Source organism: Hydra vulgaris, chromosome 04, assembly GCF_038396675.1.
Source record: "Hydra vulgaris chromosome 04, alternate assembly HydraT2T_AEP".
In the NCBI taxonomy this organism is placed as follows: domain Eukaryota; kingdom Metazoa; phylum Cnidaria; class Hydrozoa; order Anthoathecata; family Hydridae; genus Hydra; species Hydra vulgaris.
The window spans coordinates 7,722,119-7,749,187 of record NC_088923.1 but is presented as its reverse complement, the minus strand read 5'-3'; the positions used below and the strand labels follow the sequence as shown (position 1 = coordinate 7,749,187).

Below are 27,069 nucleotides of genomic sequence, written 5' to 3'. Positions count from 1 at the left end.
GCAAATGCATTCGTATGTTAACGTTGTTCAAGTTATCTTTATTATTTAAATTTTATTCATTAAATGCCATTCTAAAAATTATATTTTATGAAAGTCTTGATCTTTTTATAGAAGAAAAACTGAAACTTTCCAATATCATATAAAAAATTAGTATTTTAATTGTTTAATTAATTATACGTGTTTAATTCTTAAAACGTAATTAAATATATTTATTATACTGCATTTCGTAAGTTTTTTTCCGTTAAGAACTGTTTCGCAAGTTGCTGTGCGAAAGAGTTTCGTTTCGAAATTTATTTTTTTATCATTATTTTAAAAAATAAAACCTTAAAATGTTCATATGTTGCAATACTGAAAATGAAATTTTATTATAAACATTTTGGTAAAAAAAGGTATTGTAAAAAATTTTATTTTTTACGATTATATCCGTGTGGCAAACAAATTTTTTTATAGACTTCAAAACGTCGTTTAGCGAAAGAGCTCTTTTCGCAAGTACGACTTCCGTAAGCGCTACTTTCGTATGTAGCAAAATAGTTTTATTTTGTAATTCAACTTGCGAAAGGCTACATTTCGTAAGTAGCATATGCGAAATAAACATCGACGGTTTTTTTTGTTTCGTAAAATTCGGTACAAAAAAAAAAGTTCCTTATTCTCAATACCCTTCCGAAAGAATTTTTCTTCCGAAATTGTACGAAATCTTCCGATTAACAACTCTATGTTGCAGTCAGATTTCATCTGGATATTGCCTATAAAGAAGATCATTATATTTGGGTTTCAATTTAATTAATGTTAAATAATATATGTTCAATCATACTCAGTCTTCTCCGTTTGACGAGCGATTTTGCGCTCTTGCAGTTTTGCGCTCGCCCACACGCCCGCCAATACTACGGCTGGCGCTTTTTTAAGCGCTCGCCAAAAAATTTCAAACGTGTTTTTAAATTGCAACAAATCTTTTTTTTTAATCAAATTCTAATTAAAGAGGTACAAAAAACAAATGTTTTTTAAAATCGCGCATGCCAGACAAATAATTACTGGTCCGGCTTGCGCTTTTTCGTGCGCTGGTAATAAATTTTAAACGTAGAAGACTGCATACTGTGGCAACATTTTTAAGTCATCTATTTATAATAAAATAATAAATTAATTTGTCACAGCGTTTTATATACTTTATTTAGAATCTGCTGTGAAGTAAGTTAAATATTCAATCATGAAATGTCAAATCTCAAGACATGAAATTAGGAATGGAGTTTTTGTTCATAATAATCCAAGCACCACATGTTTTAATAAATATATTTGGAAGTATCTTGCACTTGGTTGTAATTATAAACTTTCATTGTGATATTGATTACATTTTATTTCAAAAAGTTATAAAAAAAATCCTCAACTCAAGTCTATGTGACTATGGTTTGGTGTTAATGGATAAACTTTTTCGTCAATGATAAAAATATTCATTATTGTAACATAATAACTATGTTGTATAATTATATGTGTAATAACTATGTTGTATAAGTATATGTGTAATAACTATGTTGTATAAGTATATGTGTAATAACTATGTTGTATTAGTATATGTGTAATAACTATGTTGTATAAGTATGTGTGTAATAACTATGTTGTATTAGTATATGCGTAATAACTATGTTGTATAAGTATATGTGTAATAACTGTTGTACAAGTATATGTGTAATAACTGTTGTGCAAGTATAAATAAATTATTAAGTTGTGCTTGTTTTTATTTTATTAAAGTTAAAATGGATGCAAGCACTAAAGAAGGAAATAACGTTACAAATTGAAGAAGAAATTTATAACGAATCATGTTGACAATTGGATATGATTCGCAGAAAAGCACCGTTGTTGAATGGAATCAAATCATTGTATAATAATTATTTTTTGTCGCGTAAATATATTTTGAAATTTAAGCCTGTTTTTCAGATTTATTCATGAAAATTAAAATTGTCAATAGTCATGTGTCTAATACATTTTATTGTTCTTAAACTTATGAAAAATACGCTAATTTTCAACCAAAAAAATCCAGTGTTCTGCCAGCTCTGGTCCTGCACTGGCGAGCCGCTGTTTTGCCATCACTGGCTAGCGGTTGGTCCATGAAAAATCCTTAGAGCAAAATGGAGCTTCACCAACGTCGGTAGTCGTAGCCGGTCCACCGCGGTAGCCTACACAGGACCAGTGCGAGACCATTATATCCTTGCAGTCTGGGTTGACTAGCATTTTTAAAATAGTTTTTAAACATTTAAAATCAATAAATATAAAAAAATTTAAAATGTTAAAAAATACTTCACTCTTTGCAATTTGACAAAAAAATATGTTACTTTGAAAAAATCTTATAGTTATTAAGTAAGCTCAATTAAAGCAAAAACTGTCTGTAGTTTCCCCGGTCTTCCCTATGTAAGCTCATTTTTTTTGAAAATTTTAAATTAAGTTGCAAATAAAATGCATTTATATTAAGTTATTTTTGAAGAACATCAAATTTAAAAGAGTTATTTCGAATTTTAATCCAGTTTTTTAGGAGTTTTTAAGGCTTTTTGCTGGTTTTAGACTCCGATTTGTATGTCTAATAGTCTTATGAATTTGATCAAACAAATCATGTAACTTTTATGTATAACCAATCTTTAGAAGTGTTTTTATAAAATGTTTCATTAACATCTGGGCCCTAATTGGCAAAATGTGACCATGTTTGTTTGACTAGTAGGTAGGTCTCATTAAACTTTAACTACAGAAGTCTATTTATTGATTAAATCGCTTATTAGTAATTCCAAGAACCATTTGCAACTCTATTATCTAAAAGATATTCAGAACTGCTGTTTCAGAAAAATGTTTTAGCAGAAAAAGAGGTTACACAACTTTTTTAACATGCTGCTAAGAGTTTTGATTTCTTAAAGTGGATTCAGACATTTTTGATAATTAGCATTAAACTTAATCATACCAAAGCATTATTGTTTTTCTACAGTTCAAACTGTTCAATTGCTCATAAGTCTCTTTTAGAAACTTAACAATTGCGAAAAAATAACATTACTTTTTTCACACCAGAGTAATAAATTGACAGTATTTGAAAAGTAAAACTTGTTTTGCTCAATTTAGAATACTTTTAATATATATCTATATTACTTACTTGCATATTTTTAATTTAACATGCTTTACCTTTTCCGATAAACCAAACACCTCCACCCATTTCTATGAAATATTGTTCATAATACAACTTTTACAGTTCTGAATATCCTTTAGTATTATGAATCTTGTTCATAATATAATAGAAAAAGCTAGTCAAGAAAAGAAAAAAATTTATACTAGGCGATTTCGACCTAGACTGTTTCCAGTACAATCAAAAACAAAACATTACAAAGCTTTATAACCATTTATTTGAAACGGGAACAGTACCTATTATAAATAAACCCACCAGAATTACAGAGTTCTCATCCTCCTTAATTGAAAACCTTTCTACCAATGGCTGTTTCGATATAACGCTAAAAAAAGATATTGTAAAAACTAATGTTTCGGATCATTTTCCAATTTTTTCTACTTAGGCGCTGACCTCAAAACAAATGCGCACGGAAAAATTACAATAAAAAAACATATTTATAACAACAATAACCTAAATTTATTTGGCAAATAATGAAAAAAATTACTGGCAAACATAAAACAAGCACAAGTTCGATGCCAAATGCTATAAAAGTCGAAAATAATTTAGTTACCAATTCAAATCAAATAGCTGCCGAATTCAATAAATTTTTTTAAACAATAGGACATAACTTATCAAAAAAGATTCCTTATGTAAACAACAACTCTGTTGACGAATCTATATCGTCACCAAATTCAACTACAAATTTTTCAAATCTAAGTTATTATGAATTTGAAATAGCATTTAAATCATTAAAAAGGAATAAAGCAATTGGGTCTGATGATATAAATGGAAATATTATAATTGACCCTTTTAATGTGATCAAAGATATCCTCTACAAAGTCTTTGAAGCATCTTTTACTCAAGGATCTTTTCCAGATAGTTTAAAAATAGCAAAAATAAATCTTTAAAACAGGTGACCATACCAATATAACAAACTATCGTCCTATCTCAGTTCTACCAATCTTTTCAAAAATATTAGAAAGAATAATGTATTAAAGAATATACACTTATCTTATTGATAATAAGCTTCTCTAAAAAAATTAATTTGGTTATCAAAAAAATAACTTTACTGAACACGCTATTCTCCAAGTAACGCGCAGATTGCCGACTTATTTAGGAATACTCAATTCACACTAGGCATATTCATTGACTTGTCAAAGGCTTTTGATACTGTTAATCATCATATTTTAATTAAAAAGCTGGAGAGCTATGGTGTAAAAGATAAAACCCTAAATTAGTTCAAAAGCTACCTAAAGAATCTTCATCGCAAATAATAACGAATATAACATGTGGTTTACCCCAAGGGTTCATACTTGGGCCACTGGTATTTTTATTATACATAAATGATCTTTACAAAGCTTCTAACTTAACTACCGTAAATTTTGCGGATGATACGAATTTATTTCAGTCGCACGAAGACATAGATATACTTTTTAATAAAATGAATAATGAACTAAAAAGAACATCATATTGGTTTAGAAAAAAAAAATTGTCTTTGAATACGGATAAAACAAAATTTTTACTTTTTTACCGAACCTCTAAAAAAAAGAGAATCCAAAATATCTTGCCTGACTTATTAATTGACAATACAATCATAAAAAGAGAAAAAGTTACAAAATTCTTAGGAGTCTTAATAGACGAAAACTTATTTTGGAATCAACAAATTGGTAATATTTCCATAAAAGTTGCTAAAAGCATTGAAATTCTACATAAAGCTAGATAAATACTAAATAAACACCAACTAACTCAACTATATTATTCATTTATTCATTGTCAAACAACGAGTTAAAAACTATTTCTTTCTTAGATTAATTTAAAAATCGACTTAAACAATAACATTTGATATTTGACAACGAATTAAACTTTTAAATACGAGTAATTACTTGTTTTTAACTTGTTTTTTATTTTTTTACTACATTCTTGATCATATTTATTCTTGATTTTAATCTGAATCTTTATAAATCTGAAGTATAAACAATTGTAACAATAATATGTTTTATAAATTGTGTAAATAAGTGAGTACCTATGTATTTCTTGTATATTATATTCAACTTTTATACAATAGTTTTGCGTTTTGTATAATTGCGTTTCTAAAAAAACTATTTTTTCTTTATATTTTTAAAAAACTTATTCTTATATTTATTTTTTTCTTTTATATTGTATTCAATTTTTAATTTGAAATTTAAAATATCAATAAATAAAAGTTAAAAATAATAATTAAAACAATGATAATAATAAAAATAAAAATATTTTTATATTTGAATCTATATATTAATCTGTATTTATAAAAAATACAGATATATATCTGTATTTTTTTGGATAAATTACTTTGTGATGTAACGAATATGTGTAATTTAACGACGCAACGTAATTTTTTTTTTATATTTATATTGTAAAGGCGCTTGGCGATAAGACTGAGTTTGTCTTCTTCTTACGCCAGCCGTATATTTACATTTCATGATAAATAATTTTGTAAACTTTCTTTATGGTGAAATACATATTAATTAATAAAAAAATATTATTTTTTTCATCGTTCTTATTTTACTTCATTAAAAGTTGAATAAACAAAAAGAAATTCCGAGTTTTGAGAAATACAATAAAATGCTAAATTGGTTTTTCTCACTTAAAGATATGGCTAATATTTATGAGAGAAAATTTATTTTTAAAATCCGTATGATGGCCTAAATACTAATACACAAAGTTTTAAATAGAGGTTTTACTTTACACTATTGGTGTGTGACATTAGGGATTTGATTTGGCTAGATTACAGAATCAAATTTTGTTAAGTTATAGTTTTATGAGGCTTTAATTTGAGTAAAAAAGTATTTGTATTTCAGTCGGTATTTGTGATGAATTTTTTAGTAATAAAGTTAGGTGATATAGTTTCCCCATAAAATCCGTTTCTTTAGAGCCCTCTTCCCATACTCCTTCTCTTTTAATTCTTTCTTTCCAAGTAACAAACCAAAAACCTGATTACAAATAAGGATGCGTACAAATAAAGCTTTAAACATTAAAAAGTTTACTTTTAATGCCTTAACTTCAGATTGTTTTTCGAAATAAAGTTCATTATGTTTATAATTATAACATATTAATAAAAATTATTAATGGAAACCGCGAAATATTTAAAATAAGTCTCGAAATTGTCTTGCGTAAACGTTTTACATAAATGTTTTAATAACAACAAATTCTTTTTTAAACTTGTACAGGGTGCGGCAGCGATTCGCGAACTTTTTAGAATATTTTTCAAAATGAATTTTTAAAGCACTAAAAAATTATATTCATGGAATATTTATAAAAGAAAAGTTGAAGATAAATACTTTTTGCACCTTAACATTCAATTAAGTCTTTTTTTTTTTATCACTGCCTCAAGCCTAGGACAAAGGACTAGCAGGTGCTTATTATATACTCCCTTGAGATTGAGTTCCAAGTACGGGTATTTGATAACTTTAGTGACTTGACACTTGAGTGGATTTTTTACAACCCTTAATCTCAACTACGCTCAACACACTATAGTCAATGGAATTCAGGTCAGGGCTGGATGGTGGCCAAGATTTCTAGCATCATGATGAAATAAGGGTGTTTGGCGTGGCACACAGTTGGTGCTTTGTCACCCTTCTGCAAAATAAATCTGTCGTTTCGCCTATTTATCACAAACTTTAACTGTTGACGAAGCATGGCTTTTTAGCTGATTTAGAAGCTAAAATATCATGCTTTGATCCTTGATCTTTGATCTTTGATCGTTTCAAACGTAAAGTTTTGAGTCTTTCTGTTAAAAGTTGACATGAAGGTTGTGCCACACTGACTTTTCCGAGTGTTTTTAGAGTTCTTCTGACTGTCCTTTCGTCAACATTGAACAATTTTGCTGTCTTTCTGATGGATACAGTAGGATTCTTTTCAACATACTTTTTAAGATTTTCTATGAACTTTTTATCAATTTTTTTATTTACTGGAGAAGGCATTTTGGCTCTTTCAGCACTGCCACGTTTAACCACTTTGTAAAATGTAGTTTTAAATACTCCAGAAACACGAATCACTTCACGTGCAGACAAACACGCGTGAATCATATTTAAAACTTCGTTTCTTTTAGCTTTTATTGTGAAACTTTTAACTAAAATGTGTTTTATTTACTATTTGATTAAAATCTAAGACGGTCATTGAATATTGATCAACAAAAACAAATTGCGGAAGTATTTTATTCACATTACAAAACCCAGCCAAAAGTTGGTTCGCGAATCGCTGCCGTAAACAAATACCGTATATATATATATATATATATATATATATATATATATATATATATATATATATATATATATATATATATATATATATATATATATATATATATATATATATATATATATATATATTTACAATGCGTTTTTGCACCTTGTCAAAAAGAAAAAGGGCATCATTAGAAGATCCGCCCCAGATATGGCAACAGTATTCCATACAAGGCCGGATTTGAGATTTATAGAGATAGACAATAGAATCCGAAGTAAGAAAGTGACGAGCTCGATAAAGAGATGCAACCTTAGCAGATGCTAATTTTGCAACTGATTTGATATATGGTTTCCAAGAAAATTGGAAGTAAGAGTTAATCCTAGAAGATGAAGAGTAGGTGGCTCATTGAGTACATCACCGTTCATAAATATAGGAAGATCTAAATTATTGCGATAACGATTGGCTGAAAGAAATTGAGTTTTATCTGTATTGAAGTTCACCAACCACTGTGAGCCCCATGCTGTAGCAAAAGTGAGATCCTTTTCAAGCTCAAATGCCCCCTCCAAGCAATTAGAGAGTGTTAGTTTCTTATCACGACAAGAATAAATGGTAGTATCATCAGCAAACAATGTCATTTTAAATGTGAGAATATCTAGAAGATCGTTAATGTAAATTAAAAAGAGTATAGGGCCAAGGATAGAACCTTGAGGAACCCCTGAAGTTAAAGAATAAGAAGAAGAGTGGTGTCCATCGAGGTTGCCGGATACACCATATGAAGAAAGATTATAGAAAAGACCAGCTAGCCAAACTTTATCAAACGCTTTTGAAATGTCAAGAGCGATGGTCTTAACCTCTCCACCTTCATCTTATGCACGATAAAACCTGTCAGTTATTACTGTTAGCAAATCAGCTGTAGAACGAGAAGATTGAAATCCATATTGATGGTCAGAAAGTAAGTTATTAGATTCAAGATGAGAAATTAAGTGTTTGTTAATTAAAGATTCAAAAACCTTGCTTATGATAGAAAGAAGACTTATGGAACGGTAGTTAGATAAATCAGATCGATCTCCAGAATTTTAGAAGATAGGGATAACAAATGCCGCTTTCCAGCAGGCTAGAAAACAAGACTCTGATAAGCACTTGTTAAATAATTTTAGAGTATAGACGACAGCTCTGGAGAACACTTTTGCAAGATACTAACAGGTATGTTGTCCGGGCCACAAGCTGTAGAAGAGTCTAGGCAGGAAATCACTTTAGATACAGAAGCTGGAGTGATATGAATGTCAAGCAATGGATCAATCTGTTTGTTGGCAATATCAGGTAGAACGCAACTAGTGGAATCAAGAGATGATATTGATGAAAAGTTTTTAGCAAACAATTCGGCTTTGTCTTTAGGTGAGGTGACAAAGTCTGAACCATACAAGAGAGGTGGAATTAAAGATTTGCTCTTATTATTGATATTATTAAAGATTCTCCAGAAGTCACAAGAGCCTAATTTTTGAGATGAGATACGAGATTTCATGACCTTTTTACAATTGTTTCTAGCAATAATAAACAGACGTATGTTTTTTGGAGAATTGTTTTGCTGATAAATATGAAAGTAACGGTTTTGATTGGCAATCGCAGCAGCACAGTGTGAAGAAAACCATGGAGGTGAGTGAGGCTTGACCTAAACTCGTCGAGAGGGAATAAAAGATTCCATGCCAGCCTGAATCCACGAAGTTATGTAAGAAGCACATTTGTCGACAGGAAGACGAAAGATTTCTATCTAAGGACCATCACGAAGAAAATCACGGAAAGAATCCCAGTCAGCTTTACTGTAGTTGTAAGAGGTTCGATAATAGAGGGATTTAGGTGATGAAGAAGAATGAGATATTAGTTTTAGAGAGATCAAACTGTGATCAGAAGCACCTAAGGGTAAATGTGGAGAAACTGAGCACTGTCTAGGATCAGAAACAAGGCATAAGTCGAGTAAAGAAGGTAGATGATTCGAGGTGTCAGGAAAGCGAGTTGGAAAGTTGACCATTTGAGTTACGGATTGAGAAAGAAAAAAGTTGTTGGCTTTAATGTCTGCAGAGTCACTAACACTAGAGCCAAGCCATTCAGAGTGGTGAGCATTAAAGTTACCGACAACAACTATATTAGCTGATAGATAAAGAGAGAGGGCTTGGTCAATATGATCAGAAATAATGTCAAAAAGAGTACAGTCTTGAGATGAAGGAGAGCGATATAGAACAAAGAAAAAGTTAATGGAGTGAAGTGGTGCTAAACGAAAGCACATGAAAGAATAGTCTGTGGATTCAAACCTAGTTTCACGACAAATGGGTGAATTCTAACGAATGTAAATGCCCAGGCCAAGCATGTGACTACTGGAGTTTTAACGAATTAGAGGAAAATAACCATCAACACTAAGATTGCAAGATGAGACAGCCGAACTCAAATTAGTCTCACAAAGAGCAAGTAGATCTGGTGAACTTTGCAAGAGATAAGACTCAACAGAAGCAAAGTTACTTCGAAGACCACGAATATTAGTGAATGATAGGTTAAGAGAGCTTAGTGATGATAATGGTTTTTTGTGTTTTATAGTTTTTGGTACTTTATTTATTTTTAAATTAGATTGAAGAACTTGACTAAAAGCATAAATAGTACTCAGAAAACTGTTTAAAAGCCTAAGCAATTGCCTCATTACTACTAATAAACCGTAACAAAGTGCTCCAAATGTGGCCTCGGCAATGCACACCAAATGTACAAACAAGGACACCATCCATGCGCAACATGGCACTGTTAATACTTTGATATTTTACAGCTGTTGATGGAATCAGCCTCTCTGAGAGCTACCACAGAGTTCGGGAAACCTGACTACCAGCCGGCCTCAGAACCATAATACTGAGTTTTAGAGCTGTACCCTCATTAGGAGATAATAGAATAAGTTGCCTAGTCATAAAAACAGAGACACAAGCAAAACCCATGCATTGAGTCAAGAAGATCTAGCATTCAACATCCTAAACTGGAAACAATGTATTAAAAATACATCTGCGCCAGCCTAATAGATGAATCTGCGCCAGCCTAATAGATATATATATATATTAAAACCTAAAAGTTGTCTCAAATTACTTGTATGAGCAGTCGAAAATTATAAGTAATTGCAAAGCGAAGTGAAGAGAATAAGTTATCGGATAGCAGCCATTGCGCCGTGATAAGCGCTTGCTTCAGAAGCTAGAGATCCGTTGTTTAGCGCCACATTTGGGCAAGTTTTGTAAAATTGGTAAGAAATAAGGTGTGGACTTTCTTTTTAATGCTCTTCTTCGGTGCTCTGTGATAAGACCGTAAGGACTTTTGGAACACCTAAAATATATATAATAAAAAAAAAAAAATTTCTAAAATCAGTTGAAAAATAAAATTAATCGTTCGAAAACAAAAGCGTCATAGATCGGTCCAATAAAAAATTTTGCTGATCAATTTAGTAGGTTGAAATTTTTGAAGGTCGAACTATGTGACACGGTTCCGAACAAGAGTAAGCTTTTTATGGTTAAAATCTCAATTGTTGAAAATGGAAATGTTTTTATACACAATATAGTATTTAACAATATATAAAATAATTTCAGCGTTACAAAAAAATTATTAAAAAAAATTTTTACTTTTGGTAAATTTTGGTAAATAAAATATGAACCACTGTTAGATAATATGGATCTCTGGTCCATTTGATATGACTATATTTTGGAAATATACTATATGATCCTTTGATCAAAAGTGACAAAATATCCCAAAATCAAATTTAAAAGTTTTTAATTTTTTTATAAGATTACCATAATATTAAATGTTTGCAGCCTCAACATTAGCATGATAATCAGTGATGTATCTTTCCATCATCTGGAGGATTTCATGACGGCCCAAAAAAAACTTTAAAGACTCGTCCTTCAAAACCAAAAAATGGAATGTTAAAGACTTAGTAAAATCCCAAAGTACAACTGAGATGATCACAGTTACTGAAGTAGCATGTTGTATATCGGGGCACAGAGACCAAGCTACTAAATTAAAACGAAATTAAAATACTTGATTTCTGGTGGCATGTAGTTGTGTTGTGACGATGCATTAGCCTATTACATTGACTCAAAATGTACAAGTCATTCTTATAAACACACGCGAAAGTGGTCTTTATAGGCAAGGAATTTATTATTTCCATCTTATTATAGTCTATGCAAGTCGAAAAAATTATGTTTAAATTAAAATATTTCTGCTACAGAAACCCATAACAAAATTAACCCACAAGTCATACTTAGATAAACTACTGAACGCCTAATTAAAGTCCAATGTGAAGTTCTTTAAAATCTTACTTTTACTACGCCATTCACATTAATTAGCTAAGGGGATGTGATGGGAGCTCCGCTCACTTTACTTATAAACAGATATTTAGAGACTGTGATGCTACTGAGTTTCTGCTTGTATTTTTATTTAATCCTCTAAGACTGAGTAACGACCAAAAATATTATTTTGCGAAATCCGCGACCTTTATTCACCTTTTTTGCCGACAAATTAAGTTTGTTTTTTTAAAAAAATACAACAGAAACTAACAATATCTTATAAAGCTCGACTCTATAAGACTTGACGAATCTCAAATTGCTGTTAATCACAACTTAATACTCTTAATGGTAGATGGAAAAGTTTGCAAAAGCCTTGACTGACACAAGTTCCCAACAAAAATGCTACATTTGTGGAGCGACTACTAAAATGATAAACGTTGAACTATAAGTTTAATTCTCATCAGTTTAGGAACTATTAGTTTGACATTATGGTTTTGGTCAGTCTACTTTGTGGATTCGTTTTTTTGAGTGCATGCTACACATTAGCTATCATTTAGATATAAAAAAAAAATTGGCAAATTAGAAACGATAAAGATAAATCTAGTGTTCAAAAACGTTCGAGAGGTATCAAACAAAAATTTAAAAACCATGTGGAACTTATAAAAGACAAATAAAAACCTGGCATTAGTTATACAAATGATGGGAAAACAGCTCGCAGGTTTTTTTTGAAGCCAGAGTTAAGTGGTGAGATTACGGGTCTAGAAGTCAATCTCATTAAAAATTTCAGTACTTTGTTAAGACTAATTTTCTCTAGCTTTATTGATAATTGTTATAAATTTGAAAAACTTTATTCTGAAACCAAAACTCTTTATCTTATTCTATATTTGTGGTACTATGCACGTGGTAGTATACACGTGGTACTATACACGTGGTACTATATGCCTGTTACTGTGCACAAAATACTTGTACATAGTACGAAAGTTTTTATAACATGCCTTCTTCCGATCGGACAACTATTAGAAGAGTCTCAAAATGCCCACAATAAAATTTTTTGTCGATTCCGCGAACATTATACAAGAAAAAAATTACGTATTTCTACAAATATAGATTCGCTTAATATGCTTTTGGTAATATTAGATCTTGTCATCAACTCATAAAGAGAAACGTCAAGTAAAAAAACCAGTAAACTACCGTTAGACCAAGCGCGGATCTAGACCATTTAGTAAAGGGGAAGAGCAATTTTTAGGTTTTTTCTGATTTGGTGAATCCAGACCACCCATGTATAAAAGAGGAAGGGGGGATTTTTTGATTCGGTGCATCTAGACTCTAAAAAAGTAGGGGGGGGGGGGGGGAATTTTCAGGTTTACATCATAAAAATTTTTATTTCAAAATATGTGTAACTAATCAAAAAAACACCAAAATATTATTAACTACATTCTTAGAAATCAGATTGCAAAACAAAACATTTTTGTCCACCTAGCTATAAAACAATACACTGTGCGCACTAACGTTATCTTTTCTATAACAAACATATTACTAGTTATATAGATGTTAAAGTATTATGTTAAACTCTTATTTGTAAAAGAGAATGGGCTTTTTAAAATTAATTTTTCAGGGGCTAAATTGTCAGTTTTCCTTGTTTTCGTTTCTTTGTTTTGCAGATTATTTCGAGTCGCTTTTAAGGTTGAAAAAATTTTTCTAGAATTTAGTATTTAAAATTAAATATTATTATTTAATTTTTATATAAAAATTTGCATAAAAGAGTGATAGCGGGTTTGTTTTAAAAACGTTTGTATTCGGATTGCTCAAAGCAGTTTAAATGTTATTCATGCATTTCTTAGTTTCAAACTAGATTAAAACGAGGTTTGTCATGATTGTAGTAACTTTACATAACAATTTTTTGTTGATTTACTTCAGTGTGTCTTAAAAACGGATATTGTCTGGTGCGCAATAGAAACGTCATAAACGACTGAAGGAAAGATTAGAAAGGTACAAATCGCTCTATTACTTCTTTCCATATAAGTACTGTTGTATGGAAAGAAGTAATATCTCATCAGCTTCTCTTAACACTGCCTCTACTGTTAATAATGCATCTTTTACTAGCCTTGAAATTACCGCTACTACTGCACCTTTATTAGATACTACTACAACACTAAGTTTTTTTGACTGTACTTTTACCAGTGTATCTCTTGCTAATTCTGTCAATACTGCGAGTAATTTTTTTTTGTTGCAATCTTGAGCTTGCTATGTTTTATAATGGTCTCATACAATATAAAACTTGTTTTTCAATACCACATTTTGTTTCTTATTTTCTTTAAGTTTTCGCATCGCGTAGGCGTTTGAAACAATATATTCAAAGGTCATGTTTTACTTCATACCATAAAAAAATATTTTTAAACAATAAATTACTACAAAAAGCTATACCTGAGTTTACGAAAATTACGTGGAAAAATAGGAATTGGTAATACCATTTTGTTGAGTAGTTTAACTTATATAGAAATGTTTTAAATACTGTTCCACTCATGTTATCGTATATATAATATTTAAGTAATTTACATCCTACATACATCGTACCTATGCATGGTACCGTAGACACTCTTGACCTGTGCAAACATTTATGTAACTCTCATCACCCCCTTAAAAATGCCATATTGCTCTATACATAATAAATAAGTATTACGACAGAATCTTGAAAAGTTTCATTATTAAGAAATAGATTGCTTGCGCCCCTCCTATAGATACAACAGCAATAACAACAAGAATGACGAGACTGCAAGGCTGGCTTAAAAATTCAAAGCAAAATTTTAACTAAACTCAAATCTAATCCCATTCTAAAGAAAACTCTAATGATAATTCTCTTGATTATTCGAGTTATAAACAAATAGTTTCATAAAAAATTTCTAAGTTTACAATTTGCAGTGAAAACCAGTTCCGTTAGAAAGTTTTGCGTATGTGATTATTTACTTATTGAAAAATCTTTAGTAATCAGAATTACAGAGTGCTCAAAACATCAGGTACAATTTTTTTTTATATGCAAGGTTTATTTATTTTCCTTCACAAGGGCAACAGACTACCCTAGATCAATTTTCAAGAACTTCAGAACTCCAAAACTATGGGCGGAAAATACATCAAGTTCTAAGTCATTAAACCTCACGAATTTTTTGTCTTATTGCAGATAAGACAAAAACTTCGTCTTATGTCAAACAACATGTTTAGAACTCCTAGGCATCAGAGACCAGAAAAATAAATAGAGATACAAAGCCGGAGTCTTTTTAGGACTCGTCATACCTGCTGTAAAACCATAAAAAAATCTTTATATCCTAAAATAATTTAATTTGGGTTGCTGTTGTTGTTGTCGTTATTATAAGATTTAGAAAAAAAATTTATAAACATAAATGCTAGTTAACCTAACAAGCTTATACAATATGTATGTATATATTTTTATTCCTTAAACGTTAATCATTTATAATTTTGAATAAATATGTTAAACTGGCTTTTAAAATTCTTCAAGTATTTAAAACGTCATTTGTTGGAGAGTTCTATTTGTTGACCACAAGTAATGTAAAAAAAGTTGGCGTGAAGTCTAATGGCAAAAAAATTTTTATTCAGCTTCAAAACATAAATTAATGCAGCAGATTTGCTTCTAAAGACAGTTATCTAAGCTTTTTTTAAATGAATGTTAAATGATATTTTTAAATGAATGTCAAAACCTATACTAACATTCTTACCGTATCGAAAATGAAGAGTATTAATCTAAAAAAAGCTTAACAAAATTTTATTTTTAATATATTCACAACTATATAAATTATGCAAAGATTGCCTGTTGAGATTTTCAAGAAAAACACAAAGTAAAATTTAAGGCTTTTGTTAAGGAACAAACATTCCGTTTTACTTGCTGTTAGAATACTGATTACCATGCCAAACCTTTTTTTTATATATGAATAATGCAAAGTGAATAAATTGAAGGAAAAAAACATTCATCAGGTTGTAATATTTAACTATTTTTAGATTATATTAAAAAAATACTTTTTGGAAAGCCTTTGAAAAATGATAAAACTTAAACTGAGGGTTTACTGACAATAGTGACACGAGGCCGATAGTTTAAATAAGACATTGTATTATTTTATAGTTCTATTTTGTTTTAATATTATTTCTATTTTGAGTTTTGGCGACATGGTTTTTATTATCTTCTTTCTGATACCTAGTAGATTATGTAACTATATCCTTTATATATTGTTGAGGTTTATTGTTTTTTTTTTGTTTTTTTTAATTTCTTTTGATTTTTTTGTTTAATTTTTTTCCAGAAGTTGTTTGTCTGCCTGTATTCTTTTATTCGTAAATACGTTATTTTTTATCTTTCAGTGAGTTACTCTCGGAAGGGAATTTACGTCATCTTAATCATCATGATGTAATTAAATTGAACATGCAATCAAGATTAAAACTGTCATCTGTTCCATTTTTAAAACAATGTTTTCAGAAAATCTAAGTTCATTTGCATTACGGTTCCCAAATTAAAACATATTTTAAATAAAATGGGCAACTGTGAATGCGTTTCATCTAAAATCAGCACGGTAAATAACGATTTTTCTGGATTTCCAAGTCAAGTAACAACAACAGTTGGGTTTAAAATTCATTTTATTAGGATACCATTGTCCCAAAAAGACATTAAAAACTTGCAGGAATCATGGATAGACATCAAACAGATCTGGATAAAAATATGTGCAACAGCATTTCAAAGGTTGTAAAGTTTTTCTAATTAATAATTTCTTTAAAAAACCCAATTAATATATATATATATATATATATATATATATATATATATATATATATATATATATATATATATATATATATATATATATATATATATATATATATATATATATATATATATATATATATATATATAATAAACAATAATTTTAATATTATTATAAAATAACTGGAACTAGCTCTCAGAAAATAGCTAATTGTGCAAAACACCATAAACTAACAGTAGATAATTGTTTATAGCAATCTCTTGTTTGAATAATAAAGCAATGTAAAATATTTAGGTGGTTTTCTACATATCCTGAAATTAAAGAAATGTTTAGTTTCGAATATGACAATGTAGACGAGACCAGTATTAAAAGTTCACCAGCTCTATATTCGCATGTGCAGAAATTTGAATGCTTAATTGAGAAAGTATTAAATGACGCCGAAAACAAATCAAAGTTTGTGGAAACGCTAATAAACTTGGGAAAGTTTCATTATGAGCTTGGCGCGCAACAAAAATTTGCAACGGTAAGAAATTTTTAAAAATTCTTTCAAACTATGTCAAAGTTTTACTTTCTTTCTGCTTTGCGCAGTGAATAAAAATTATAAAATTCAACGGAATTATTTCATATCTTTGTACTTATAGTAGTTTTTATATATTTGTTCTTACATATTTGTAATTGCATGTTTTTATGTACTCGTTCTTGTATATATTTGTACTTATAATAGTATTTGTGCAGTTTTTTACAAATCAGTTTTACAAAATCGGTAACAACTTATATTCATAAAATCATCTTTTATAAGTTATTAGTATAAGTTTTAACATCTGTAGCCATTGAGGCGTATCTTTTAATATTTTATCAAGTTGAGAAGTTCAAAAATATATTTTTTTGCAATTTAGATTAAATCTTTTAAAATATTTATCTGTTTAAAAAAAGAAATATCAAAATACGATGAATTCATAAACGCTATAAAGTAAAGTGCCAGTAAAATGCGAACCACTAACCACCAAAAACTGGTAACATTTATTAATAACCAACGGTTAATTGGTAATTATTAAAGCAAGGTCGTTTTGACACAGCCATTGCCTAATGAACTATTTTGGTATTATAGGTCGGTGTACCTAAGACTAACAAAGAATTACTACTTTAAATTTTAAAATATTTTTTTCATGTATCTCTATTTGAATAAAACTTTACTTTCAATATTTTATTTTCAGTCTTTAGTTTTAACTGATAAAACTTAATTCCGAAATTCTCGGATATTCATAAATTTACGCCACATGGCATTGATAAATTTTGTTGTTTAATTTGTGCAACTTATATTTACATCAACTAGCGAAAAAATAAGATTTTTTTATAGATAAAGATTGTTTTAACACTCAAGTTCCAACTTTTTCAGCTATTTTGTTGGGATAGGCAGGGAGAATAAATGGAAAATCAGTTAATCCAGTTCTCGAATTACGATTATGCTAATTATCAGAATACCTTAACGGTACTCTGATAATTATGCTAACTAATATCTTCGCTTTTTGTCTCTTATCCTCGTAATACGCTAATCTTCTCGGCGACAAAAAATTCAATTGTAAAAGTTAGTGTTTTAGAATATGCTTTTATACTTACAAAATTCAATGAAGGTGATAGGCTGCAATAAAAATACTAACTTTTAATTAAAATACGAAAACAGCTTTTTTGACTTATTGAAACTTTTACATTCTTTGATCTACATATAAATCAGAGAATATTTCTGTAAATGAAGTAAACATCTACATTTGTAAAAATGTTTGTTTTAGCAACGTCATAACAACCACAAACACATATAAATTATTTAATGAATGTTGAAGAAAATCTGTAGCATAACTATTTTGTCTACCATGCTTTTATTTGTTTACTTATCTATTTTGCTTTAAAAGAACTCAAAGATTGAAAACTTTGTAGGTGTGGTTATAGCGATTCATGATGTAATTGTGAGAGTACGTTGCTGTATTAGATCCTCAATTATTAACACTATTAAATCTTCCGTAAATAATAAATAAGCAAAAAAATAAACTTTTATTACAATTAATAAACAAAATTTTTACAGAAATAAAAAGAGTGCACGTATGACCATAGTTCCAAAAAGTGTTAAAGTTTGTGTTAAAAAGTGTGAGATCTCAATGCTCAAATGAAAACTCTCGTCTGAAAAAATAGCTGCGTTTTCTATGAATTCTTTTTCGCAAGCAGAAGGCTATATTTAGAATTAATACTAAAATAGCATAATTGTGCATTTTTGTTTGTTCAAAAATGTTTTTGCATAAAACATTCTGAACACATAAAAACACTCTTATTTATAAGAAATGTGAATGAGACGGTGAAACAAGTTTTTTTAAATATGTATTAAAAGCCAATCCATAGAGGAAGTGAGATAAAATAAATAAAGAAATTTTATTTAGAGTTTAATAAAGTTACATTATTTAGAGTTAGAAGATGAGTTCTAACTTAGTGAGAACTCAAGTTTTAAAACAATGAGGTAGTCGATTGTGTAACATTTGTCTCAAGATGGCACTAAAATGCGTCAATTATATACTTGGTTGTGTAAAATGTCTCAAGATTTCACTAAAATTTTCCATTAGGAATAACCTTAATAGTTTTCATGTGATGAAGTAAGATACCTTTACAACAGTTTTTCATTTTACAGAAATTTTAAATTTTGATAAACTTTTGTGAAATGCTTAATCTTGATAGATTCATTGGGCTATCATTAAAACTAATCATAAAATTTCTGTTTCATTTCAAAATCTTATTGCTCTCTTTTTTTGGATAAAAAAATTGTCGAAATTTAAAAAAAACTAGATGTTTTAGTAAACATATTATGGAACTGGATAAATAATCTTAGAAAAAGTGTGATAAAAATATTACAACGTTTTGGCTTAGAAGAGAATGTTATCCTATCAATAACAAGTTAAGCCGATAGTTTGCAAATAAAACTAGTAAAACGAAAGACACTAATAAGAAAAAAAATCTTTAAAGGCTTCTATGTTTAAGGAAGATTTTATTATGCTGTTGAAATGTTTTTGTATTTTTACTTGTGTTTTCTTGAAGTTGAGTTTTTCTTATAGTTTATCAAGATTCAAAACTATAATTTTTCTAATTGAATAAAGCTTTTGTTTTGAGTCTTCCGGAAAATATATCTAATAACATTGAATTTCATAACGGAGAGATTTTATTTGATTGTTTTTAACTCTTTAAACCCCACCTTTTAAACTCTTTGAGTAAAAATTATATCCAATAGGGAAATGGAATATTTATGGTCTCTAATGATTATTTTAAAAAATTTTTTAGCTGACATAAGCACTTTTTGAGATATGGGTGGTAGCCATATGGATACTACGGGCATTAAGAGAAGTAATTTTAAAAAACTTATCAAATTAAAACTAAAAAACTAATATAAATATATGAGTCTTTATAATCCCAACTAACTTTAAAAAGTTTTATATATTTTTTTCTTTCATCAAACTAGTTTAAAATCTATATAAAATATATATATATATATATATATATATATATATATATATATATATATATATATATATATATATATATATATATATATATATATATATCACCAGAGGGGGCCAGGGAATACTGATCCCCCTCCCCCCACACACACTTTTTTTTTAAAGTTGAATAAAAATTTTTTTTTTTAAATTCTAGATAAAGATAACTTTTTTAACAAATTGTAAACTGTGGTCCTTTACTTCGAGACCCATATCGTTGGCCCAGATGAACATTTTATTTTATATTCATATATATAAAGGAAGTTTGCGTAAGATGAGAGTTCCTAAGATGGTATAACCTCTCTCACGGGTAGAATAATGATTTTTTCGCGAACTTTTTTGGTTAAGGATATTCATACAAGTTTAACGGTGTTATTTATTTAATTTTTTTATTGTATAGTTAATATTCTTTGATTGTTTTAGTGTTAAAAAAATTTACCATCCCCGATATAATTTTTTATTATTCAATATTTTGTAATTACGTCAGATAGATGGATATAATCTTATTTATATAGATAAAATAATTTTTAAAAAATATAAAATTTTTAAAAAAATGTTAACGTAACAAATTGACTGAAGCAAGCAGAAGACGATGGTCTTATCATCTTGCCCCGTTAATTTCAATTATATTTTACAACCAATATCAATTAAATATAAGATAAACACAAGTTATAAGATATTTAAACATATATAAATATAAGAACTCATATAAGTAAAATAGCCAAGTAAATGTATTTTTATAAATATAAATACAATTGTGGTCCTCTTCAAGATATTGAGAATTTGGATTGTCTCATAGACATTTTTAGAATATAGTAGTTCTGCTTAGAATGTTTTATATCGTATTTATGATCAATATGTTGGAAGTAATTATGAAATATTTTTGGGACCAAATTATTTTTTACTTTGAACATAAACTGAAGGATGCTATAGAGGTTTGTTCATAAATATTAAGAACTCTCAGTTCTTTCATTATTTGTTTTGCACTAATATTTCCATTTGTAAATATGCGGCATGCTTGCTTTTGTTTTATATAGACTAATGCTAGTTTTGATTGGTAAGTACTTGCCCAGGCAACATTGCAGTAGCTAATGTAGCTATGAAAAAATGCAAAGTATAGTAAAGTAATGCTTTTAGATATTTTATTTTCCAACAACTTGATATGCTCTTTCCAGCTAATATGTTCATCTAGAATGACTCCTAGAAAATTCTCAGAAAATGCTCTTTTTAATTTTGTTTTGTCAACTAAAATATCTGGAAGTTTTAATGGTAATGTGTCTGACTTTGATAGTTTTGTGAAAAGAATGTATTTTCTTTTTTCAATGTTCAAGGAAAGTATGTTGGCCTTCAATCAATTGCTTAGCTCTTCAAGCTTCTGATTTACTGTGTTAGAAAACAGTTTTAATATTTGAGTGGCTGTAGAAAGCTTGGGTGTCATCTGCAAAAAGAATTAAATTCTGTATACGAGATGATAAAAATATGTCGTTAATATAGACAAGAAAAAGCAAAGGACCTAGAATAGATCCCTGGAGAACGAACCAAGTAATGGTTTCAAGGGAAGTGTAAGTTTTATTGCAATATAAAGCTCGTTTCCGATTGTTTAGATAGCATCTAAACCATTTTAGATTTTTCATTTTTTTACCATAATTACTAAGTTTGTATAAAAGAATCTCGTAATCCACTGTATCGAACGCTTTTGACAAATCGATAAATACTTCAAGTGTATATTGATTTTTGTCAAACCCATTAAGAATTTCGTTAACTAACTTTATTACTGCATGTTCAGTTGAATGGCTTTTTTTAAATCCGTGTTGGTTATTAAAAAGGATATTGTGATTTTGGAGGTATGAAAAAATTCTGTTGTACATTATGCGCTCAAGTACTTTAGAACAAAGTTCTTAAGTACTGGAGCGCAGTACTTAAGAACGAAGCCAGAATGAAACAAGATCATCAAAAGTTTGTTACATCGTCAATATTTTAAACTTATCTACTACTAAATCCATGGGTTATATGAGATAATACATAAGCTGTTGTCATGCTACTTAAATTATGATAGTACTTGGTAAAGTTGCTTAAGATGATACGTTTTTAGACGCTCAAGATGAGGTGCAGCTTTTTATTAAGAGAAGAGTGTTTTTTTCAAGTTATTCTCTGCGGAGCTTTATTTTGGTATTTTAAGAGCCAAAGTTTGTTCAAAAAATAGTATCGTTAATTTTTTTAGAGATAAGAAAGATTTATTATTGCTTTTTTTTATGATTGAGATGAATACTTTTTACTTAAGTATAGTCCTTGTAGGTAAAACTTTATTTAAATTTTTTTTGTGATTATTTTTTTGTTACTTTGAGTTTGTTTTTTTTGAGTTCCATTAAAAAAAACTCATCTTAGGAAACTGGTTGCTTAAGATAAGATGATTGGATTGGTGTTGAAAATAACGCAGTTTTTGGTATAAAGATTTTTTATTAAATGAACTATTCATTTATATTCTTTAAGAGGAAAAATTAAATTATGATAATCTGCAAAAATAGATATAAATATTATAATATTTCGGCTGCAAAAAAACAATATATATATATATATATATATATATATATATATGTATGTATGTATATATGTATATATAAAATAGGTCTTAATAAGAATTATATTTAACCTAGGTATAACCAATTAAAATTACAATTTAATTTTTAAAAAAAACGATTATATCCTAGCATATATAAAAACTGATTGAAATTTGTTGATTGCAGAAAGATCAACTAATTTGCAATTGATCAAAATTTTGTTAATTTAATCTAACTAAAGATAACATGTTTTAAAAGCATGAAAATTAATAGTGTTTTTTTTATTTTATTTTATTTTATTTTTAAAACTTCAGTGGAAGTTAAAGCTTTTTGCAGTTTACTACCTAAAAAAATATTTTGATCACTTCAACATTATTAGTTAACAAGTATGCTAAGAAAAACCCTACGCTAAACTGTCCGAACATTCATACATTGATACCACAGCTTAAAGAGCCATAAATGCTTTTTGCCTTGTTTAACAATTATGCCAAGCTCAATTAAATTAATAATAAAAAAATTAAAAGATAGAATGCTGGCACTCATGTTTTCTTGAAAAACAATCAAATACATAATTAAAAAATAAAATCTTAAATATATGACATCTAAATATCTAACATCTAAATAAAGTTTTTGTGAGTAATCAAAAAAACACGAACTTTGCGATTTTATATAAAACGTGACGTGCCTCGAATTTTATTTGCGAAAAGGTACTTGCGTAGTTAATTATTAAATTATTTATTGCGTAGTTAGTTATATCGAACTAGTTTTCGAAGAAAACTAGTTCGATAAAATAATTAACTACGCAAGTATACTTCAATAAAATATATAGCTAAAAAAAAATTAAAAATATTTAAGTGAAAATAAATAACTTAAAAAAAACAAAAATTATTATGTTAGGCAAAACTTAACTTTTCCCAAATTAGCTGCAGCAAATAATTACCTGCTATAAATAATCATTTCCTAATAATATTATCTAAATTAATAACTTGATAGCAACGAATAGTGCACTGTAGCAAACTATAAATATATCAACAACAGGTTCAGTTTCGAAAAGCCTTTGTGTAACTTTTTTCAATCTTTTTATTTTAAATTGATTGCTTATTTTTATAAAATATAATTACGATAGCTGTATAAATATGTTTTCTTATTTTTTCTATTTGCTCAGGATATAACAAATAATGTTTTTAAACAATTCAAGGGCAGCAAAATCTAAACTGTTGCAAGCCACACCAGTCGTTTACATCATAGCAAACTAGTAAACTTACGAATACACATTGTACCAACTCTTTATTTCTGCTTACAAGTTAGTCAATATTCAAAGTGTTTACCCGTGAGACTATATTGTTCAACATGGCTAAACCGTTGAGAATTCTCACCCATAAAATTAATAGTTAGAATAATGTAACTTTAAATAACCTCTGCCTTGTTATTAATAAAAGTATAGGGGTGGTATCTCAATAAAAAATACTCACTCTGGGCAGATGTTAGCAGTATGTCTTGTAGGATGCCTTCTACTCAAAAACTTAAGGGGTAAACAAATAATTTCTGTTAACCAATATTTCACTACTTTTATTATTGTTTAGATTGGTATAGTTGTAAGCATTGTATGGTTAAGATATGTTATATTGCCTCCTTCCTAGGGTGATAAACTCTTGATGTTCTTTTTTCTACAAATGACGTTTGTTTTTGCAAGTCAAATTTTTAGCCTAGGCATATACTTATACATCAATTTATCTACTTATTTTAAAAATTATATAAGAATCGTCTGAATATTCTTTTATGTGTTTTTGTTTATCTCTTGACTAAATCATGTTTTTTTATGACCGTTATCATTCTCGATTTTTCCAAGACAAAATTAAGAAAGAGGCTAAGCAAAGAAAAATTTTTAGTTTTAGGGACGGTAGGATCAGTTTTACTAAAGCCAAATAATCATTAATAAACACTAAAATGAATATTAAAATCACTAATGACAATAATATTGGCTGATGGTTGACTAAGTCAGTTTGATTAAAAACTACATCAAAAAGAGTGACGTAATGGAAAAATGGAGAACGATAACGAACAAAAAGAAAGATAATTTAGCTTAAAGGTGCCAAAAGAAAAAAATATTCAAACAAATTTATTTATATTATTTAAAATAAATAGATGAATAAATATATATAGTCTATGTCTAGGCAAAGCATTTGGCTATTTAAGCTTTTGCAAATCAAAAAATAATAGCTATCAACACAAAAATTAAACAACCCAAATACTTAGTCTTTAAAGATAACTTTAAAAAATCAACATCAGACATATTAGTAATCTTTTACAATGGTTTCTAAAAATTTATTCTTTTAAACATAACCCACAATGTATTGTGTAAAGCATTATTGAATAGAACTATCAATTGTTTTTATTCTGATATAGTTTGCTCTTTAAAACATGTAAAATTCTGACATATCAAATAAATAGAGATTTAAATATAAGCAAACGGTATTAGCACTGAACATGATTAGCACTGCGTGATATGTTCTGCAAGAAAGGTACTCCTATTCACAACTGTAATATGATGATTATGTATTAAAAAATTGCAATTTGAAAAAATGGTTGTTATTTAGTAAATAAAATCAGTATTTCTTTTAAATTTCCTTGTTTTTGAAGAATCAGAGTCAAGATTTTTGCAAAAATTTCTATCTGTCGGGTCAAAAACACCAAAAAAGCAACTTTGAATAAATAAAGCTTAAATTAGCTGTATTTTTGAATAACGAATGAATATTTCCAAGACAATTTGCATTTCAAAAAAATCTATGGGGAATAAAAGTTGCTTCAAGCAAGAACTTGTAATAAGCTGTTATATAAAAGTAAATTTCTGATTAAGACCGGATGATAAAACATTGACCATATTAAAAGTCATATAGATTGCCATGGTGCTGGAAAATATAAACATTAAAATACTCATTTTATTCATGATTGACGGGCGTTGATGGCAACGGCTGTTGCCATGCCGGTTTTACTTTTTGATTTTGACTAACATAAGATTGTAAGTGATAAACGCTAATGTTTCTGATAAATTCAAGTGATAAATGCTGATAATTAAGCCAAAAATTATGTTGAAATGAATTTAACACGTGTGATTTAAATCTGTTTTCTGGTGCTTTATAGAAGATTGTAAGTAGAAAATACAATGATATATACCTTATTTGGAAATATCTTATTTGTTACTTACAATGCCAAAGTAGTCAAAATTAGAAAAAAATTTCTAAAGATTGCAGTTGGTGTTGCTGGTGTTGCTGCTAAATGGTTTAATTAAAGATCTAAACTTATCAGCATTATAAGCTTTCGGCAATTTATTACCAAAGACATTTTAGGTATTTTCTTAAAATAGTTGTTTAGGTTTGAATATTTAAATGACTTTTTTTCACGTATTACACACAAAAATAAAACGTTAAAGGAAAAACAGTTTTAGTCTAAAAGTGTCGGTTGGTTATAATAATATATTGTCGAATAATAAATATTAGACTTGTTTGTATTTTTATGTAAATATCTTTTCCTGAGAGTAAAAAAAAAATACTTAAAAAAGAAAAAAAATTATTCATATAACATTTAATTTTAGGCGCTCGGATCAAGTTTATCTTATGCTACGTGCATTAATATAAACGAAAACGATTTAATGACAAAAAATGCATGGGACACTTTTTTTCGTTTTATGACTGGAAACGTTAGACTTGGAATAAGAATGAAGTTAATGGAGAACTCCACACAAATTTAAAGTTTAAAGGATCATGTTGGAATTCAAACAGTAATTTAACAAGTTGCTATTTCCACCAAATTTGTGCTTCCTAAAATGTACATGTATCTTATTTCTAACTCCTTACTTATTTTAATATTTTTGCTATTATTATTTGTACGTATTTTAATAATGTTATGGCTTAATGTTATTTAAGTTCATCGATGAGAATAAAATTTTGTATTGACTATTTTGAAACTGTTTTTTGAAAATACGAAATATAACTTCTCATTTTTTGCAAACAACAAGTTGATTTGGTGAATTTTTAACATCGCACTATTTTATCACTTACTATAATAATGCTCCCAGCGCGCACACGACGTTGGAATAACGTTGAAATAACGTTGATCAACGTCGATCAACGTCAATCAACGTTAGTCCAATGTCGTGTGCCCGCTGGGCCATATAAGTAACAAGACAATAATTTAATATATTTTTCAGCTGTTGATAGAGTATTATTTTTTTCTGTTTATCCAAAAGCTATATCAATTACTGTATCAATGATTGGGCAAGCACATATCAGTAAAATTTGTAAATAAAAATTGTATTTAAATAATAATAAAGTAGTAAAAGTACATTTTTTAAAAATATATTTTATTGATTTTTGTAAAATAAGTGAAAGCAACAAGGTGAGATAATTAGAGTTTTGTTTTTACCTGCTTTGCTTTTTAATATTTTAAATTACTAATAATTGTAAATAGTTTTATTAAAATAAAAAATATACACCTTAAAAAGACAGCATCGAACATATTAGAATACTTTTACAATAGCTTCTCAAAATTTCTTGAACGGATATTTAA

At 28.4% G+C, this 27,069-nt stretch overlaps 1 protein-coding gene across 3 annotated transcripts in view; it reads left to right on the top strand.

The window, feature by feature from the left end:
- LOC105848003 (uncharacterized) overlaps positions 1–26,841 on the top strand; it is a 28,505-nt gene extending 1,664 nt beyond the window's left edge. For 2 of the 3 annotated variants that reach the window (XM_065795350.1, XM_065795349.1), the window contains exons 2-4: positions 16,018–16,393; positions 16,710–16,938; positions 26,096–26,841. In XM_065795350.1, coding sequence (XP_065651422.1) covers positions 16,188–16,393; positions 16,710–16,938; positions 26,096–26,251 — 591 coding nt within the window. In that variant the 5' untranslated portion in view covers positions 16,018–16,187 and the 3' untranslated portion in view covers positions 26,252–26,841. The remainder of the gene's footprint in view (positions 1–16,017; positions 16,394–16,709; positions 16,939–26,095) is intronic. The other variant, XM_065795351.1, reaches the window with a different exon arrangement.
- The last annotated feature ends 228 nt before the right edge of the window (positions 26,842–27,069 follow it).